Source organism: Pelobates fuscus, chromosome 7, assembly GCF_036172605.1.
Source record: "Pelobates fuscus isolate aPelFus1 chromosome 7, aPelFus1.pri, whole genome shotgun sequence".
Taxonomy (NCBI): domain Eukaryota; kingdom Metazoa; phylum Chordata; class Amphibia; order Anura; family Pelobatidae; genus Pelobates; species Pelobates fuscus.
The window spans coordinates 28350597-28371484 of record NC_086323.1 but is presented as its reverse complement, the minus strand read 5'-3'; the positions used below and the strand labels follow the sequence as shown (position 1 = coordinate 28371484).

General features: G+C 42.2%; 1 protein-coding gene across 2 annotated transcripts in view; it reads left to right on the top strand.

The window, feature by feature from the left end:
- SLC1A7 (solute carrier family 1 member 7) overlaps positions 1-20888 on the top strand; it is a 77654-nt gene that overhangs the window by 35405 nt on the left and 21361 nt on the right. For both annotated transcript variants that reach the window (XM_063427848.1, XM_063427847.1), the window contains exon 3: positions 15684-15899. In XM_063427848.1, coding sequence (XP_063283918.1) covers positions 15684-15899 — 216 coding nt within the window. The remainder of the gene's footprint in view (positions 1-15683; positions 15900-20888) is intronic.

Sequence of the window (20888 nt, the reverse complement as noted above, 5' to 3'; positions counted from 1 at the left end):
CACCAACATCACGTTGAACCACAGACTGTCCAGGAGTTGGCAGATGCTTTAGTCCAGGTCTGGGAGGAGATCCCTCAGGAGACCATCCGCCACCTCATCTGGAGCATGCACAGGCGTTGTAGGGAGGTCATATAGGCACGTGGAGGCCACACACACTACTGAGCCTCATTTTGACTTGTTTTAAGGACATTACATCAAAGTTGGATCAGCCTGTAGTGTGTTTTTCCACTTTAATTTTGAGTGTGACTCCAAATCCAGACCTCCATGGGTTGAAAAAGTTGATTTCCATTTTTTTATTTTTTTGTGTGATTTTGTTGTCAGCACATTCAACTATGTAAAGAACAATGTATTTCAGAAGAATATTTAATTCATTCAGATCTAGGATGTGTTATTTTTGTGTTCCCTTTATTTTTCTGAGCAGTGTATATCATTATTTATTTAGAGAATACTTCAGGCCAGAAGTAACACCCATTTAAAAAAATAAAATAAAAAAATAATAACAAAGACAAGATGATACTTAGGTATATGAAACTGCAGCTGTTGCACACGCAGGCCGAGGCAGCAGACAAAACAGTAAATGTAATTTAATTGAATTATCTACTTTCAGGCTTATGCATACGTTAGCTTAGCATCAGTTTGTGTACGAGATGAAAAACACTGTGTATATCAGCACAATGCATTAATAGTCTAACAAGTGAGCGTTTATACAGAGTTATTCACTAACGGGTGAATTCAAAGTGAACTTCAAATTCATGGTCAAAATATCCGAAATGACCATCACAACGGAAAATCAGTAGTCATGGAATGGCTGGTCGACTTTCACCTCCTATAGAGTGCAATTAAACTGTGCTGTCCATAGCGGAGTACTTTTTCATTTTACAGTGCCTAGTTTTCTTATTTCAGTTTCCTTGGTTTCTATTTCTGTTATGGAAATGCAAGTATCGTATGTACCACCATACTGTTTATGTATTCTACCACTGTCTTTGGTGCTTGAAAATTTAAGAATTACAACAACAAAAAATAGTTGAACTGGAAAAATTCTCTACGTCAGCTATGCATTAAGTTTAGCTATCGTGTCCTTAAATTTAAAATTCACCTTAAATTCCTGTCACTTCTCACTAACTGTAATAGCCTGTCTAGATCCATGATGGGTAATCTTGGGATCCCTAGAAGTTTGTCATCCAGGGGAGGATTGGCAAACATGAGGAACAAGTACAATCAAATGTCGTTTTTGCACCCCAATTCCATCCTTATTTATTTATTACTGGAATTTATAAGGAGCCAACATATTCCGCAGTGCTGTACAATCGGGGGTGAACGTACAATACACATAGACAAATACAAAAGGTTGAGAAGAGTTACACTATATAATGTAAGGAAGCAGCTCTAGCATCCCAGAACAGACTAATAATAATCATCAACAAACAAACTTCCTACCTGGAACCCCTAATTAAAGAACACTTTTATGGACGTATTCACTAAACTCCAGAACACTAAAATCTGAATGATGTGGGAATATGTGAATTTATCTACACTTAGCATAATTAAACATCACAAATAGAAAGACTCACTGATAGTATTCGGTTATAACATTTTCTTTATACAGTCCTGACGAAGATTCCACTCTTTCCAGGGGCACCATGTTTCATGCCATTACCAGCAATAAACAGGCAGTATGTAGAAATACTATCCACTGGGTCGGCAACGCTTTTTATTTAAACAGTGAGTGTTACATTCCATTGGAGGTGAAACAGACAATGACTCACCTTTATGTGGTTTACCCTTACAGACCAGGACAGCATATTTATAGAAATACATTATGTATCACTTGAAATTTTCCATTTTATCTGTTTATTCACACCTGCATTTCCTAAGGCCCAAAAGCGGTAACCATGCCAAACTCCCTTTGAAGTAACATTTTGCATATTAGGTTATTACTGTATTATTATCCATGTCATGTGGTGGAATGTAATCTACTCATATATCTCCTTTTTTTTTTTTTTTAATTCTTTATTTTTGTTGTGCGAGTTGAACATCTTGCGTGGTTAGCCACAACAGCTAGGTCAAGCGCATGCGTAACAAATATAACAACAGTATGGCAATTGTATTTACTGCACATTTTTTTTTTGGTAATAGTTAAGCATAAAAGATAACCACCGCTTGCAAATATACGAAGCCTCGGCAGCTATAGCAAGTGTAACATGTATTAGTAAAGCGTCGGTATGGCAATTATAGATGTTGCATGTTGCTAAGTGAAAATAGCTAAATCTAGGGTAAGGCAGTAGCTTGTAAATATGTAAAAAAGAGATTAGTTTCCACTTGGTCGGTGGCGTTAACGAGGGTGGTGGCACTGGGGGTGCTGTAGGTGCCTAGGAGGAAGCCTAGCGCATTTCACTACTACGCTATTCTTTACTGTGTTAACAAGGTCCACTCCACTGGAGTAGGGTAGGTGTGTGTATGTCGTTGGGGAGTTAGGGAAACAACTTGGGTTGACCGTCAGAGGGGCCAGTAAGTAAATTATGTAGAGAGTTGCATAGCATTTAAATGGCGTGTGATACAACTCCTGGTCGTGAAACTAAGATAGGCTGGGAGCCAATTGGAGTTCGGGGGGTTGGGTGGTATACTGGAGCCAGCGTCCCGGGTCTAGCCCGGTGTCTATAGTAGAAGCCCCGGGCCCTACGAACAGGGAATTGAAACATGTGAGAAAATAAAGACATGTAACTTATTGTCCATGTTAAACTGGAGGTGGTGGTTCATGAGGTTGTCTTCTCCGAAGCGCCCCTTGGTCCGGGATAGACGGAACGACATTAGCTGGGTCCCAAGTAGTTGTAGTCGGAGGAGGGTTAGTGAGGCCCAGTTTAGCCAGTACAGTGTCCATCTCTGTGATATCGGTCACTCGGTGTTCAGTGTCCTGGTGTTGTATCATGAGCATGTGGGCCGGTCCCCAGCGGTACGTCACCCCTCTGGCCGCCAGTAGAGTTGTTAGTGGACGAAGGGATTTCCGCCATTGTAGGGTAGTGCGGGACAGGTCCGAATAAAATGATATGTCCATGCCCTCAAATCTGTAGGGGTTCTTCCCTTTGATAGCACTCATGAGTGCTGCTTTGTCCTGCCCATTTTGAAGCTTGACCAGGAGGTCCCCGGTAGTGGTGCCAGTGAGCTGCGGTGGTTTGGGTAGGCGAAACATGCCATCTAGCTGTACCCCTTTTGGTTGTCTAGGTGGCAGCAAGGTTGCAAAAAGCCTGCGGAGGAGATGGGGTAGCTCTGCAGGGGTCACCGTGTCGGGGATACCCAGGATTTTTATGTGCTTCCATCTGCGCTTATCTTCCATGGCAGCCAGTTGGTGGGACAGTGCAGTGTGGGCTGTAGTGAGTTCCCTCACCTGTGTCTGGAGGGCTGTCACCTGGGTTGCCTGTGTTTGAGTGAGCTGCTCCACGGTGGTTAAGCGGGCGGTAAACTCCCTAACATCCTCCCTCACTTGGGAGATCTCCGTCGAGAGTGACTGGCGCAGGCCTGTTAGGAGGGAGGTGAGTATCTCTGTGGTCACCGGTTGGCCCCCTGTCGGCTGTACTTGCCTTGTCGGCGCTTGAGAACTAAGAGTCTCCAGGCAGTGCAGGTGGAAGTCGTCCGAGCTGTCCGAGTATTCCTCTGAGTCGGCCGCCATCTTGGGCCCTCTTGCGCCATGCGTTCTCCTCAATAGATCGGCGATATCGGCGGATTGCCGCGACCGATCCGGGCGCAGTTTTTTTGTTTTTTTTCCCCATTGTTGTTGGGGTGCCTTGATGAAGTTTTGAGGCTGTGGGTAGCCGGTTTCGATCGGTAGTCGCTGTATTAACGTCGCCGATTGCCGGAGCGATGCGGGCATGCGACCTCTCGGGTTGAGTGCTGGCTCCGCCCCCCCTTATATCTCCTTTAATACCACCCCCTACTAATTTATCTCCCTCTATCCCACATCTTAATTACATAGTCAGATAGGCTGAAACGAGAAATGTGTCCATCAAGTTCAGCATTCCTCAAATCTGTTTTTTGCTGTTGATCCAAAAGAAGGCAAACTCCCCCCCCCCCCCGTTTGAAGCACTTCCAATTTTGAAACAAACTAGGAAAGAAAAATTCCTAGTTCTTGACCCCAAAATGGCAGTCAGATTTATCCTCAGATCAAGACACTATTACCCTACATTTAATTTTTTTTATCATGGAATATTATGTTTTTGCAAGTATGCATCGAGTTGCTGTTTAAACATCTGTACAGAGTCTGATAAAACTACTTCTTCAGGCAGCAAATTCCACATCCCTATTGTTCTCATGGTAAAAAAAATCTTCCTTTGCCTGAGACTAAATCTTCTTTCTTCCAGTCTAAACGCATGACCTTGTGTCCTATGTAAAGTCCTGTTTGTGAATAGATTTCCACACAATGGTTTGTATTGGCCCCGGATATATTTGTAAAATGTTATCATAGAGGTTTACATTTTTAACCTTTCTTCATAGCTGATATGTTCCATTTCTTTTATTCATTTTGTAGCCTGCCTCTGCACTTTTTCTAGTGCCATAATATTATTCTTTAGAACAGGTGCCAAAAATTGCACAGCATATTCAATATGTGGTTTTACCAGTGATTTATAAAGAGGCAAAATGATATTCTCATCCCGAGAATGAATGCCCTTTTTTATGCATGGCAATACCTTACTGGCCTTAGCCACTGCTGATTGACATTGCACATTGTTGCCTAATTTGTTGTCTATAACAGTTCCCAAATCCTTCTTGTGTGTTGTTATCCCTAATTCACTACCATTTAGGGTATAAGTTGCTTGTGCATTCTTTGCCCCAAAGTACATAACTTTGCATTTTTCTACATTAAATTTAATCTGCCATTTGAGTGCCCAGTCTATCTAAATCCTTTTGCAGCTTGGTAATATCTTGCTCACATTGTATTACTTTACAGTTTTGTGTCATCTGCAAACACTGAAACATGGCTTTCCATGGCTATTTCAAGATCATTTATAAATATGTTAAATAGAAGCAGTCCCAGAACAGAACCCTGAGGGACACCACTTACCACCTCTGTCCAGCTTGAAAATTTTTATTAATGACAACTCTTTGTACTCTATTTTTAAACCAATGTTCTACCCAAGAACTAACATTTTCATCTAGACCAATTTGTTTGAGTTTGAACACTAACATATTGTGTGGAACTGTATCAAATGCCTTGGCAAAATCCAAATAGATCACATCCACTGCAACACCCTGATCTATACTTCTACTTACTTCTTCGTAGAACGCAATTAAGTTAGTGTGACATGGCCTGTGCTTCATAAAACCATGCTGATTTTTCTGATAATCACGTTCTTCTCAATGAATCCCTGCATATTATCCGTTAATAACCTTTAAAATACTTTCCCAGCAGGGCCGGACTGGGAGAAAAATTCGGCCCGGGCATTTTTTTATCCCAGCGGCCCACTAAGAAGGGGGCAGGTCAGAGGAGGTGTGTTTTGTCATCACTAATGACAAGCACGCCCCCTCTCAAAGTGAGCATGTTGGTTCAATGCTCTTCCAGGGCAGACCATGCGCAGAGCTCTGCTGAAGAGCTCTAGCATGAGAAAAAAAAACTGTATTTGTTCTGCACAGTGCAAGCAAAGTTAATAACATGCTTGCACTGTGTTTCCTTGCAACTTGTCTCTGGTGTCTCTATAACTGGATACCAGGAGACAAAAATGCCAGGAAAGAGTATTGTGCATGTGTTTGGAGTCTGCTTGTGGTATTGCGTGTGTGTAGAGTGAGCTGATTGTGGTGTGGTATTGTGTAATAAGGTTAGTTTTAGACATGTTGTGCCTGTGGTGTAAAGTGATGCATATGTGGCATGGGGCTGTAGAGAATGTATGTAAAGGGGATGTAGCATGTGTGCAAACAGGCTATAGAGTGTGGTGTAGTAGATGGCTATAGAGTGTGGGGGTGTAGTATGTGTTTGCTTACAAGGAATCTAGTGTGTGTGTGTGTGTGTGTGTGTGTGTGTATAGGGGATTCAGAGTGTATATGTTAAGAGTGTAGTGTGTGTGTGTGTGTGTGTGTGTATGTGTATAGGAGTCTAGTGTGTGTTTGAAGGACCCAGAATGTGTAGGAGATCTAGTGAGTGTGTGTTTATAACGGATTCAGAGTGTATATAGGGATCTAGTGTTTATATGTGTGTAGATGATCCAGAGTTGGGTAAGGGATCTAGTGTGTGTCTGGAATGTAATGTGTTTAGGGGTGCAGTATGTGTGAGGGGTGCTGTGTGTGTGTGTGTGTGTGTATGTATATATATGTGTGTGTTTGGAACTATTGTGTATGTGTGTGGTACAGTGTGTTGGGGGGGTTCTGTGTGTATGTGAGGGGTGCAGTATGTGTGCGTGATGGATACTGTGTGTGAGGGGTGCTGTGTGTGAGGGTGCGGTATGTGAGGGTGCGGTAAGTGGTATGTGAGGGTGCGGTAAGTGGTGTGTGTGAGAATGCTGTGTGTGATGTGTGTAAGAATGTGGTGTGTGAGAGTGCTGTGTGTGACAGTGTTGTTTGTAATGTGTGTGAGAGTGCTGTGTATGATAGTGCTGTGTATGATGAGTGTGAGAGTGCTGAGTGTGATAGTGCTGTGTGTGAGAGTGCTGAGTGTGATGTGTGTAAGAGTACTGTGTACGATGTGTGTGAGAGTGCTGTGTGTGATGGGTTAGAGAGTGCTGTGTGTGAGAGTGCTGTGTATGATGTGTGTGAGAGTGATGTGTGTGAGAATGCTTTGTGTGATGGGTATGAGAGTGCTGTGTGTGATGGGTTAGAGAGTGCTGTGTGTGAGAGTGCTGTGTGTGAGAGTGCTGTGTGTGAGAATGCTGTGTGTGATAGTTGTGAGAGTGCTGTGTGTTATGTGGGGGAGAGTGCTGAGTGAGTGCTGAGTGTGATGGGTGTGAGTGCTGTGTGATGGGTGTGAGAGTGCTGTGTGTGATGGGTGTGAGAGTGCCGAGTGTGATAGTGCTGTGTGTGAGAGTGCTGAATGTGCGAGTGCTGAGTGTGATGTGTGTAAGAGTACTGTGTGTGATGTGGGTGAGTGCTGAGTGTGATGGGTGTGTGAGTGATGAGTGTGATGTGTGTGAGAGTGCTGAGTGTGATGGGTGTGAGAGTGCTGAGTGTGATGGGTGTGAGAGTGCTGTGTGTTATGTGGGTGAGAGTGCTGAGTGTAAGAGTGCTGAGTGTGATGGGTGTGAGTGCTGAGTGTGATGGGTGTGAGTGCTGTGTGTGAGTGCTGTGTGTGATGGGTGTGAGAGTGCTGTGTGTGATGGGTGTGAGAGTGCTGTGTGTGATGGGTGTGAGAGTGCTGTGTGTGATGGGTGTGAGAGTGCTGTGTATGATGTGGGTGAGAGTGCTGTGTGTGATGGGTGTGAGAGTGCTGTGTGTGATGGGTGTGAGAGTGCTGTGTATGCTGTGGGTGAGAGTGCTGTGGGTGAGAGTGCTGTGAGTGAGAGTGCTGTGGGTGAGAGTGCTGGGGGTGATGGGTGTGAGAGTGCTGGGTGTGAAAGTGCTGAGTGTGATGGGTGTGAGAGTGATGGGTGTGAGAGTGCTGAGTGTGATGGGTGTGAGAGTGCTGAGTGTGATGGGTGTGAGAGTGCTGTGTGTTATGTGGGTGAGAGTGCTGAGTGTAAGAGTGCTGAGTGTGATGGGTGTGAGTGCTGAGTGTGATGGGTGTGAGTGCTGTGTGTGATGGGTGTGAGTGATGGGTGTGAGAGTGCTGTGTGTGATGGGTGTGAGAGTGCTGTGTGTGATGGGTGTGAGAGTGCTGTGTGTGATGGGTGTGAGAGTGCTGTGTGTGCTGTGGGTGAGAGTGCTGTGGGTGAGAGTGCTGAGTGTGATGGGTGTGAGTGATGGGTGTGAGGGGTGTGAGTGATGTATAAATGTTAGAATGGATTTTGTGTGTAGGGGGGGGTAAACAAATAAAATAACAGGCATTATGTCCCCCCCTCCCTTCTTACCTTTAGCCTGGGAGGGGGGGACTGGTTCCTGGGACTGGGAGGCAGAGTGGCAGTGTTCCCTGGTGGTCCTCGTGGTGAGTGAACTCTAGCCTGCGGGCTAGAGCTCACTCTCGCGAGATCCGGTCGTTGCCATGGCAACGCTCCGGATCTCGCGAGAGGAACCCGGCAGAGCTGCAAGTTAGAGCTCCGCCGGGTCCTCTCTCAGTGCAGGCTGTCTCCCTCCCTCTCTCCCCGCCGGCGGCCGCATTGGATAGCATGTGGGCCGGTGAGGGAGATCTTTGATCTCCCCACCGGCCCGACATGGAATACAGCGGGGCCGGCGCTCGGATAGTGCCGGCCCTGCATAAACCGGCAGGGGAAGTCCTGGGACCTTCCCCTGCCGGCCTCGGCCCCACGGCCATCGCGGCCCACCGGGCATTTGCCCGGTGTGCCCGATGGCCAGTCCGGGCCTGTTTCCCAGCCACAGGTCTATAATTTCCAGGCAAGGATTTTGAACCCTTTTTGAATGTAGGAACCACATTTGCCTTCTTCCACTCATCATGTACAATTCCTGAAAGAAAAGAATCCTGAAAGATTAAAAACAGAGGTTCACTTATTTCGACACTTATCTCCTTAAGTACTTTAAAAAAAAAAAATTGATTATTATTTTTTTGGGAATTTATGTACTTAAAATATGCATTGGGGTTGGTTTTGCTCTCTTTGGCTACCACTTTCACATTTTGTAGTTTAGCGAGTCTAATCGCCCTTTTGCACGCATTATTGGCTTCCTTACATCTTTTATGGTATGCCTCTGATTTGTCCAATATAAAGGCTTTAAATTACCTTTTCTTATTTTTTATTTCTTGAATCACTGTCCCACAAAGTCACATTAGTTTCAATTTGTTTCTTTTACATTTATTATCCAATTGTACATACTGGAAATGTACCTTTTAAATATTTGTTTGAAGATATTCCATTTATCCTCAGTGTTTATGTCAGGCAATATATTGTAAAACTGCCCTTATTGAAATTGATATGTTTTAGTATACCCCATGTGCTTCTGTTTTTTTTTAAATTTATTTCAAAGGACACTATATTGTGAACACTATATCCCAAGTGCTAACCTACTTGAATGTTGGTCAAAAGATCAACATTGTTTGTTAGAACCAGGTCCAGAAAAGAGTCCTTTCTAGTTGGTGCTTGTACAATTTGTGACATGAAGGTGTCATTTAACAAGTTCAAAAACCTTTTATCCCAATTTATGTCCGGGTAATTAAAGTCTCCAATAATTAACTTGTTACCCAGATTTGCAACTTTTTCAATTTGCCTTTTCAATTTGCTCAAACATCTGTTGTTCCTCATCAATATTAACTCCCTCTATCCCACCCCTACACATATCTCTCCCTCTCTCCAACCCCTACTCATATCTCTCCCTAAATCCCATCCCTTACCCATATCTCTCCCTCTAATGCACCCCCTACTCATATATCTCCTTAAATCCCACCCCTACTCATATCTCTCCCTAAATCCCACCCCTACTCATATCTCGCCCTCTATCCCACCCTTACTCATATCTCTCCCTCTATCCCAACCCTACTCATATCTCTCCCTCTATCCCAACCCTACTCATATCTCTCCCTCTATCCCACCCCTACTCATATATCTCCCTCTATCCCACCCTTACTCATATCTCTCCCTCTATCCCACCCCTACTCATATATCTCCCTCTATCCCACCCTTACTCATATTTCTCCCTTTATCCCACCCTTACTCATATCTCTCCCTCTATCCAACCCCTACTCATATCTCTCCCTCTATCCAACCCCTACTCATATCTCTCCCTCTATCCAACTACTACTCATATCTCTCCCTCTATCCCACCCATACTCATATCTCTCCCTCTATCCCACCCCTACTCATATATCTCCTTAAATCCCACCCCTACTCATATCTCTCACTAAATCCCACCCCTACTCATATCTCTCCCTCTATCCCTCCCCTACTCATATCTCTTCCTCTATCCCACCCCTACTCATATCTCTCTCTCTATCCCACCCCTACTCATATCTCTCCCTCTATCCCACCCCTACTCATATCTCTCCCTCTATCCCACCCCTACTCATATCTCTCCCTCTATCCCACCCCTACTCATATCTCTCCCTCTATCCCACCCTTACTCATATCTCTCCCTCTATCCCACCCCTACTCATATCTCTCCCTCTATCTAACCCCAACTCATATCTCTCCCTCTATCCCACCCCTACTCATATCTCTCCCTCTATCCCACCCTTACTCATATCTCTCCCTCTATCCCACCCCTACTCATATATCTCCCTCTATCAACCCCAACTCATATCTCTCCCTCTATCCCACCCCTACTCATATCTCTCCCTCTATCCCACCCTTTCTCATATCTCTCCCTCTATCCCACCCCTACTCATATATCTCCCTCTGTCCCACCCCTTACTCATATCTCTGCCTGTATCCAAGCCCCTACTCATATTTTTCCCATCATCTAACCCTGTATTCATATCTTTACTTGTGCCTCTCCCTCTAACCTACCTTTTTGTTTTTCCCTTTTCAAAACCCATTTCTACCCTCTTACCCCCTCCCCACACCAAATGTCTATCCTTATTTTGCTTTCTAAAAGCTTGTCTCTCCTGTCCAATCCCATTGTTTGTCTTTCTTTCTACCCCCTTCTTATGTCTTGGACTCCTCCCATACCCTTTTCCTTCTCCACCTAACACTTGCCTTAAACAGGCTGGCATGCTGACTGGTCTCATTCTGTCTAGTGAGTGTTTACGGAGGAGATATGAAGTATGTTCCTCTCCCCACCTCTATAGTTCCCACGTTATTGTTTATGTGAATGGATAGGGTGGAGATAATATGTATGTTCCTATCTCCACCTATGTCCTCCTACTGCTCTTGTGCTGAAACTAGGCCTGGCAAAGATTGATTTAAATGGCGTGTTAAAGGGAACCTGAGGTCCTGAAAATAACTATCAGTATTTCAGGACTATAAAGTGACACAAGAGGTAAGGGAAGGATGCATTTCATGTATCAACATGGCGGTGGGGTCGGCCGTCCCCTTCAATTGGAGCACACGTTAACTATCTTGTGGGCACTATCAACTAAAATGTGCTCATTAAATAGGAAGACAGTCACTAGAGGTATGTTTAACTCTGCAATGTAAAAAATTGCAGCTTTGTAGAGTGTTTAAAATAAACTTTCCCCCTGTGTAATTTGAGATGTAACTATTCCATTTGAAAATTGAGCTACAGAAAAAAATAGCTCCAACACAAAAATTGGAACTGGGGTGGGGTTGGGATAACCCAAAATGATATGTCATTGCAAAATAAATAAATATTGGTGTCGGTAAATAGATAAACCTTACATCCTTATATCCATTGTGATCTGTTAGAACTATGTTAAGCAATGACTTGTTTTAATCAATCATGGGGAATTAAAAAAATGTAAGGTTCTAACTAATAGTATTTAAATAAAATTTTGTTTATAGTAAGAGTTAAGTTTTATTTTCCAACACCAATCTTCCCTTGTTTTGTAATGATTAATCTATGATGCAAGTAATAATCTTGTCAACCATTCATTCGAGTAAATACAAAAAAGTTTAATCTTTAATTGAAATTCTGGCAAACCATTTCTTCGAGTGTTATGTACTGTAATTTTAAAACACTGTACAAGCGGCTGTTTTAGCGGTGTTATATGGCGTGAAAAATAGCATGCAATTATGTTGACGGTATTTTGGGGGAGTAGAGAAGGACACCAGCAGGACTCTTTAGACAACAAAAAACAAAATGTGAGTAAACTAAAGGTGCACTCAATCTCAATCCATGTCCTCCAGTGAGCTCTACTGCATGCCCTCTCTGCTGGACATGGATCCGAAGTGGCAGATATGAACCGTCAGACCTTCTGTGTCATATACAAAAAAAAGCATGCACATATAGTTATTTCCCTTAATATGGACGAGTGAACCCCGAGACTTTCCTCTCATCTCAAAATACATATATACAACTCAGTAGGGATAATAACTCCAATAAAGATATCCCTTCTTCAGCCAACATCTCAAATTCCCTTACAAATACCACCTGACTCCATTACAAACCTCCCTTCCCATCCCTCTCCACGCATCACTCTCCCTTCTCCTATAGATATCCGTAGCTCTCTCTCCATAGGCATTTATCTGCCCGTCTGTCTATCTTTCTATCTAACATACCCAATACTTGGAGATCAGGTGCATTTAGTTACCATGTCTGGTTGTTATTGAGATATACTATTACTGTAGGTGAATGCTGACTATCCATGACTTCCAGAATTAAACTGTAGCCAATTTTCAATTTGGCCACCAGGAAAATATGACGGATGTGTTTCTGCTTCCAGATAGGAACCCTGTGAAAAGGGTCACGTTTAGTTTTTAGAGGTAGATCAATAGATGTTACTATGTGCATTAAAGGTCTAGCCACCAAAACCATTACATGCCAATGTATGTTCCTCTGCTGTCTGTAGAACATGTTTGACACTGATTGCTTTGTATCGGAAACCTCCTTCCTTTCCTGTGGATTATTTTCTCTGTGATCAACGTAAGCTTTCCGGACAGCTCTTTCCATAATCCATGAGTTTTGAGCTCAATGTACAGATGGCGTCTTGCAAGACAACTTCCACATGATTTATCTCTCCCCTCCACCCCCCCCCCCCCCCTCCCCCACCCCCACCACTGAGAGCATAAGACACAGGGAACATAAACTAGGTGTTAGATTCCATTATGATACTATGTGAGAGAGCTTTTACTGTAATTCAGTACAGGTTGAAACATTTGAAACCATTTTATTCTGTATTTCTATGCAATAGCTGGTGTTCTGTTTTGTTTTTTGTTTAAAGCAGCTCTGTCCCTTCTGGTGTCTTTGCATATTTCACAATAACCCCAGGTGGTGACTGCTTTAATTGCAGTGCAGTGGCCATGGGGTGCAGGAGAAGGCAGTTTTGAATTACCTGAACCTTACGTTGTGGCCACCACCATCTTCTTCGAAGAGGTCTTCTTCAGCTCCCGTCGCTTCATCTGCATGGAGCTGGTGTCAGTGATGTACTCTTGCGCATGCATGAGAGTTCAACACTGATGTCTATGGAGGATCCTTTCGAGACTGCAGAGCCATCGATAAAGAGAGCCTTTCCCCCCAAGCTTTATCAAGCGTACTAAAAATACATAAGACAAAGTAGCCCCTGCTAAAGGTGGGGCCAGAGTTGACAGAGCTGCTTTAAAGGACCACTCTAGGCACCCAGACCACTTCAGCTTAATGAAGTGGTCTGGGTGCCAGGTCCAGCTAGCTTTTACCCTTTTTTTAATAAACATAGCAGTTTCAGAGAAACTGCTATTTTTATGCTGAGGGTTAAGCCAGCCTCCAGAGCCTCTAGTGGCTGTCTCATTGACAGCCGCTAGAGGCGCTTGCGTGCTTCTCACTGTGAAAATCACAGTGAGAGCACGCAAGCGTCCATAGTAAAGCATTATGAATGCTTTCCTATGCGACCGGCTGAATGCGAGCGCGGCTCGCGAGGAAGAAGAGGAGGAGGAGGAAAGCTCCCCGCCCGGCGCTGGAGAAAGAGGTAAGTTTAACCCCTTCCTCCCCCCAGAGCCCGGCGGGAGTGGGTCCCTGAGGGTGGGGGCACCCTCAGGGCACTCTAGTGCCAGGAAAACGAGTATGTTTTTCTGGCACTAGAGTGGTCCTTTAATGAGGTCCTTTCTGTTTTTAGCATAATATATTCTTTACCAAGATTGTGGGCTGCATTGTATCTTAATAATTTCTATTACAAGAGATCATTCTGAATAGCAGGTCTCCTATCGACATCTGTGGAAAACAGATATTCTAATACCAAAGATATGCTTATCGCTTATAATAGAATATATCCGTATTTGTTTATTTGTATTTTTTTAAAACAATTCTCTTTTAAAAGTTATTGTGTAAAAGAGGGACATTTTTAAAAAAAAAACAACTTTTTTTTATATCCTGGTAGTATTGACAACATGTTAATTGGTCAGCCAGTGAGGTTTGTCCACTGAACAATGAAGTGCAGATAATTGACTTGTGAAATGCAAAATTTAGGAAAACATATAACATTTTTCAATCCAATTTTCATATCACTACTATTTAATGTGTAATGTGTAAAGCCCACTGAGTTGTGTAAAAATGAGGAGGGTTTAAGGAAAACTAAAACCTGTATTCATAATGCTATCGTGCCCTATTTGTTGTGTTAGGGTCCCCTCCTCCCCCGGTTTGCCATAAAAATGAATTGGATAATTGTTTTACTTACTGTACCTATTTCCAGTGCAGAGATTACCTCAGAGCTGCTCTCCTCTGACGCAACATTATCTAGGTGGCTTGGCATCCTGAGCGATAGTCCAATCCAGTGCTCCTTATTGGTGATCGAATGAGCATGCGCCACACACACATCCAAACTTCTCCATACAGAAAAAGCAATGAATTAAATGCTTTCTCCCATGGGATTTCCTATGGCTTTCTGCAGCGTGTGACTGTGGCCTCTAGGGCCCTCTAAAGGTGAATTTAACCGTGCAACGTAAACATTGCAGTTTCTGAAAAATGTTTTACATTGCTGGGTTAAAAAGACAGGAACACTACACCCAGACTCCTTCGTTTAGATCAGTGTCCCTTTAAATAATGAAAGTAAATTTATATAATGAGTAAACCTTAGGAGTCAGATTTTTATGAAAAATGTTTGGCAAACTAGAAATAAATGTGACAACTCTGCTTTAAAGCTTCATTTTCTGCTCGAGGATTGCTGTTGGGGCACCACAAGCTTGTATGTCTTAATCACTATGCACACCAAAAATAAAGAATTTAAAAAAAAAAAAAAGCTTCATTTTCTAATTAAGAGAGATATACTCTATTGTAAAATCTTGGCTTTATTTTGTTATTGTTGTTTATTTGTATTGTGACTTCATCTGGCAAATTTGTTTCACTTTACCACTCGCTCGTTATCTATTTCAACTCCTGGTTGAAACTCACTACATTTTGCATGGAAATCACACAGTGACACAGAAATCCAGGCCGTGGAATACACATCTGAGAACAAATCGTCATTTCAGGGGAAGAATGTTTTGCCCTTCAGCCAAAAACAAAATTTAGACAAACGTTGAGAATGGGCAAAATATCGATATAGGTTGTCCTTTGATTAGTCCTGGTCTTGTTTCAAACAAGTTATGAAACACCATTACAGAGAGATTCCATTTGTACATTTGCAATTTGGACTAATTTTACCACAAGGGAAGTTTCGAACCAAAATTCTGTCAGTTTTCCTCAGAAGTTCAGCATTCCGAGATAACTGATTCCGCCCAAGTATCAGTACGGTCAATTTACACCTAGTGATATCTGGATAGGCACAGTGATCAAGGAGACCCTTTTTGACTGGGGTATATCATAATGATTTAAAAATAATAATTAAAAAATCATAAGAACATTGAAAACAATGAAAATTATTCTGTATGTACCACGTGTTAATAAGGTATGCTTAAAGGGACACTATACTCACCAAAACATCTGATCTTGAAAGTCCATGCTCACCAGAACTCAATCTCCACTCTCCACAGGCGAGAGGACGAGTGGAGATTTTGACAGAAATTATTTATATGATTCTCGCAGTTACTTTGTTCCGAATGAGTTGCTAAACTTTGTTTTGTTTCTTTTTATGCTCCCAGTTTGATGTCCGGGCTGGCCGCGCTAGATGCGAAGACATCCAGTCGCCTGGGGATTTTCACAATTGCCTATTATCTGTGGACCACTTTCGTAGCCGTGATTGTGGGGATCATCATGGTATCCATCATTCACCCGGGGGGAGCGGCACAGAAGGAGAACACGGGGCACAGCGGGAAGCCAGTCATGAGCTCTGCAGATGCTCTGCTGGACCTGATCCGGTAACTGCGCAGCACACGGCTGAGTTATAATGTAACACTCAGCAGATTCATCAAATGGAAGAGGTTTGTCAGAGGTTATCAGAGGAGGAGTATGTAGCACTGATCAATAAGAAGATTATGTCAGTAACAGATAATAACCTCACATGTCCTATTGCTCTCCACCTAACCCTTACAGACAGCTCTCGGGGCCTCCTGCTCTAAATCATCCTACTCTACCAGTTATGTATCCTTCTAGAAGCAAATTAATGAGCAAAGTTCTCAAAGTGGAGCAGTCGGCGTGGAAACCAGTAGAAAGTAACTGCTGACTGGTCCACTTTCAGAAATTTACATTTTAAAAAACACATATATACACGTTTCCCCCATTACCTCATATTTCTTCCTATGAAATTTTTTTTTTGTTTGAATTTTTTTTTATTTAAGAAGAAAATCGTTATACAGTGCACGTGGACGCCATAGGTGCTTGACATGAAAAAAGTTTGACAATAAGAAACAACGAGCATCATAACGTATGACAATACGATGCTTTCCTCCGTCCTCTACGTTTTTAGTAAACCAATATTCAAAAAAAGGTGAAAGGGGTAGGAATCAACACGGAAAAGAGAGGGGAGGGAAATACCACCATTCGAGATCCCCAATTAATAACCTAATTACCCCTTTAATACATATTAGACTTACATCTTTTATCCTATGAAAGCTCTTTTATACTTTATTTCAGTTTTTTTGCTTTTTATAAACACTGTAGAAAAACTACTGGTGTGGTTGATAATATCCCACAGATTTGTAAATGCTTCCACTCAAAGAACCTCTCCAATAGAAAACCTCAAACTAAACAAAAATAAAAGTGCATATAGAAAAATAGCCACATGCACCAGAGGGCGCCAGACACCAGAATGCTTGGTAATCACACTATATACCAATTTAGATAGAATTCCCAATGGCACAGGTCAAGTTCGCAGTTCTAAATTAATCTCCAACTTTGGAATAAAAAAATAAAAAGAGATCACAGTGAAATACAATCTATTAAAGAACTTAAAATTGGTTAAAAATAAACTCACAAACAGTATTGGTCAATTACAAAGACATGTGCAAGATAGCCCTTTTGCTTTTTCTTTTTTTTTATAAAATTACATTGTAGCCTCTCTTTGTTGCATTCGTGAGACATTCCCTACAGAAAAGATGTTCACGATGTAAAGTTTAAATATGTAGAAATTGACAACAGTACAGAGTTATTGAGTTGGACAGAGTTGAAGCATCATCTGGTACCACCAAGTATTTTCCTTCTTCAATCAAAAGCACAAATTAGGGAAAAAGAGGAAGTGCTTGCTTGTCACAGTTGGTGTGCTAAGGGGGTAGAAGGCTGTTAAAAGGAGGGTTTCTTCCCGACCTGCATACGTTGGAGGATTGCACGCAGGCCTACAAAGCGGCCAACCAGTTCTGTGCTCAGATCTTTGCCAATATTTGTTCGTAGAGGTGGAAACGGCCTGGAATAATTTGAGCCAGGTCAAATATATACCGTTTTGCATTCACCTTGCTTTTTTTGTGTGAACTTTTTCTCTGGTGTACCCAAAAATTATGACTGCGAGAAAGAAGACAAAAACTGTGAATATTTCACCAGATTTAAGATTGTTTAAAAAAAAAAAAGCAGGTAGATTTAAATTATTAAATCTGCTGCCGAACGGTCAGTCAAAATGAGTTTCGATTTTTGTTCTTGATAAATGTACGAATTCCTTTGTTTTTCTTGGAATTCAGATGTTCTATTTTAGCAGTCACTGAATCCATTAGAAGTGAATTCCGATGTTATTCCTGAATATTTTAGAATACACGTTTAGAGCTCAGTAAATAATTATTGTTACAATATCCTGGAAATACCGCTTGGGTAAATTCGCTGTCATGTAGCGAGTTGTAGGAGACAAAATGCGTTAATCCATCTCAAACCTGTATACCAATTAATTTGACGTTGATCATGTGACTTTGTGTTTTCCGAGCAATCTGAAACTGACCTGAATTTGGCTAATCATGGCTTTCAGTTCATAGAAGCTCTGTTATTGTCATGAAGTCAGAGCTTCTCAGTGACTTCAAACCACCAATCTCTTGTATCAATTTAAGTTATTCAGTCATTGGATTTTTTTTAAATCAGTTTTGCAATTTTGACTAGTTTATGCAAATTGTTAATGTTCCATAATTTGCTGTTTAGTGAATAACCCTTTTTTTATTTTTTACTACAAACATTCCTTCTGTTGTGTTTACGTCTGTTTTGTATTAGTCAGTGAAGTCATTGCAGACTGCCATAAGCACACCCAACTAATCACGTTCATGACATTCTGCAGAAACTCACGCCATGCAAGGAAAGTGATACGAAGTTTTCTTTTTGGTTACATTTGTCTTTCTCTTACTTAAGCAAACCTAAAACAAAGATGTTATAGGGTGGGAATGACATTCATGTGTCTACAATGATACATGCCATTTTATGTCGTGCCTCGAATCTGAGGATTCCAATTCAGTACATGTTTTGGGTACCCACCATGTATTCCCAGACCCATATTTTCTTCATGTAGATGAGCAGTACATGAAAGGTGCTGCCGTGCAGTATGTAGAATGTATATGCTGCGGGATTTCTGACTGGTTCCAGACAGAACTGGCATCTTCTGTGCCTATACCTATTGTGAACATGGAATAGGCATTCCCAGGGGTGAGGGTATCATTAGGGCCACAGTTATTTGGCACCATCTTCGATATAACTTTTAGAAACAGGGACTGGATATCCAATAGTACATTTAGTAACTGACATGGGGGGTGGGGGGGGGGGGTAGGGGGGAGGTAGCGCACCACCAGTCCCATCAGTGTTACAAAGGAGTCAACTTAACTTATCTCTATCTCTCATTAGTTTAGAGGCATATTTCTCTATAACTTTCTCTATAAGTGGCAAATGTGTACATAGAGGAAATGCATTTTGGACGGACACATACACACACATGCGCACGTAATTGTTTTGTTAGGGATATTACTTGCACATTCATTTTCACAAATACTTACATTCATGTGCATACGTTCATATTGGACTTGTGCATGGTGGAAAAAAAATTTCAGCTGAATCAATTCATCTGAAAAAAATGTTTCTGTTGAATAGGGATGTGTCCATATAATCTTTCAGTTTGCATGACAGGTTTATAGTCTCCATTTGGGCAGTCGGAATCCAGGACAAACCACCCCCATAACCTAACCCAATAACACACAGACACTAAGTATATGGGGAAATTTGTCCACAGCTTTATTAACCAATAATTATAATAATATTAATAATAATAATAATAATAACGATAATAAATTAACAGATAAACATGGGTCATTGCCCCCCATACTCCGCCCCTTCGCATCCTGTTCCTTCGGCTACCATACAAAAGGCAATGACCCCCATATAATAACACATATACATATTTATAACATACACCAACATTATACCAAAGTGCCAACCATCCATTAACCACGGCAGGGGTATACCCGGATACCCCTGCCCCACCAGGTTCTGAGCCACCTCCAGGACTCGAAACCTCTCAACCACCGATGACCACAATCTGTTTATTCCACCTCACGTTCATCCAGGGGAGCCTATTTCCTCTCCTTCAGCTCCCCGTCCCGCCGCTGTGAAAGAAACGGGTTAAATAACACAGAACAAACAAAGGGAGGGTGGGTGGGACAAACTCAACCAGGTAGAAAGTTAGAATGACTCACCTAAAATGGCTGCTCATTTAAATAGCCAATCCTACTTACCCATAATTCCAACCCTTGCTTACTTCCTCCTAAGCCCGCCTCCTAATCCCTGTCAAGGCCTTTTTCCGCTTAGCTGCGCTCTAGCTACATGGGGCTACATGAATTTCTTCCATTGAATTGTGCCAGGAAAACCATTGAGACAAACCAATAAGGAGCAAATCAGTGTCCTGCAAAATATTAATATATACGGATTTTTAATTTTACCGCTCGTCTTTATTTCACTCTATTTGTCACTTCTCACTTAAACGGTGAATAAAATCAACATTTCATGGCTGTTCCCTAACGATCAATCGTCTTTTTTTCCCATCAATCATTGAAACTCTGAATCTAACAAAAACTGTTCATTCATTGTCCATTTTTCTTGTCTTCATAATTCAGTCACGTAGAGATTTGGAGTTCAAACAGACGGGAATTCCGTTACAAATTTCAATTTATTTGAAACGGAATGCACGTATCTAATTCATATACACACAGAAACATATGCAGAGACACACACATTGATATACATACACACAGACTAACACACAAACACAGACACATGACACATGCACAGATACATATAGACACCTATTCGTATAAACAGAAACAAAAACATTCATATACACACACAGACTCATAACTACACACAGAGACTCACATTTAAATCCACACACACATATTTGTACACAGACTTATACATACACACATTCAAAATATATACAGACACATTCGTGAACACATTTAATCTGTATTTATTCATTGTGTATATGAACCCTTTTCTTACATTGAAAGTGAGCAGTAGCGGAAACTAATCTCTGGGGTTCAGTGGTTTACTGTTGGGATCTCCTTCTACTGATTGGCTAGCTCCCTGCAGCTTGGAATTGATGACATCACATCATGGCTCCAGCAACAGGACAGGGTGGGCTAGCATGCACCACTCTGTGCACCACTCTGCCACTTTCCACCAAAGGCGGACAACCGCCACCTCTCGGGTAGGATGCCCATGCTGGGCAAGTACCAGCTCTTGTGAGAAGGGGGTGCTCAGTGCACCACTCTGCCACTTTCCACCAAAGGCGAACAACTGCCACCAACGCATTTTTGTCTGACCTCATGGCTTAGATACATCTTTGTGTGAATACTTTTGTGTAAACTTGTCAGTTGTGCCAGTTGATGACAATACGCTCCTGCGTGTGCACAAGATCATCTATGGAAGATCCCAGGGTCTGGTATTCTTCTTGCGTG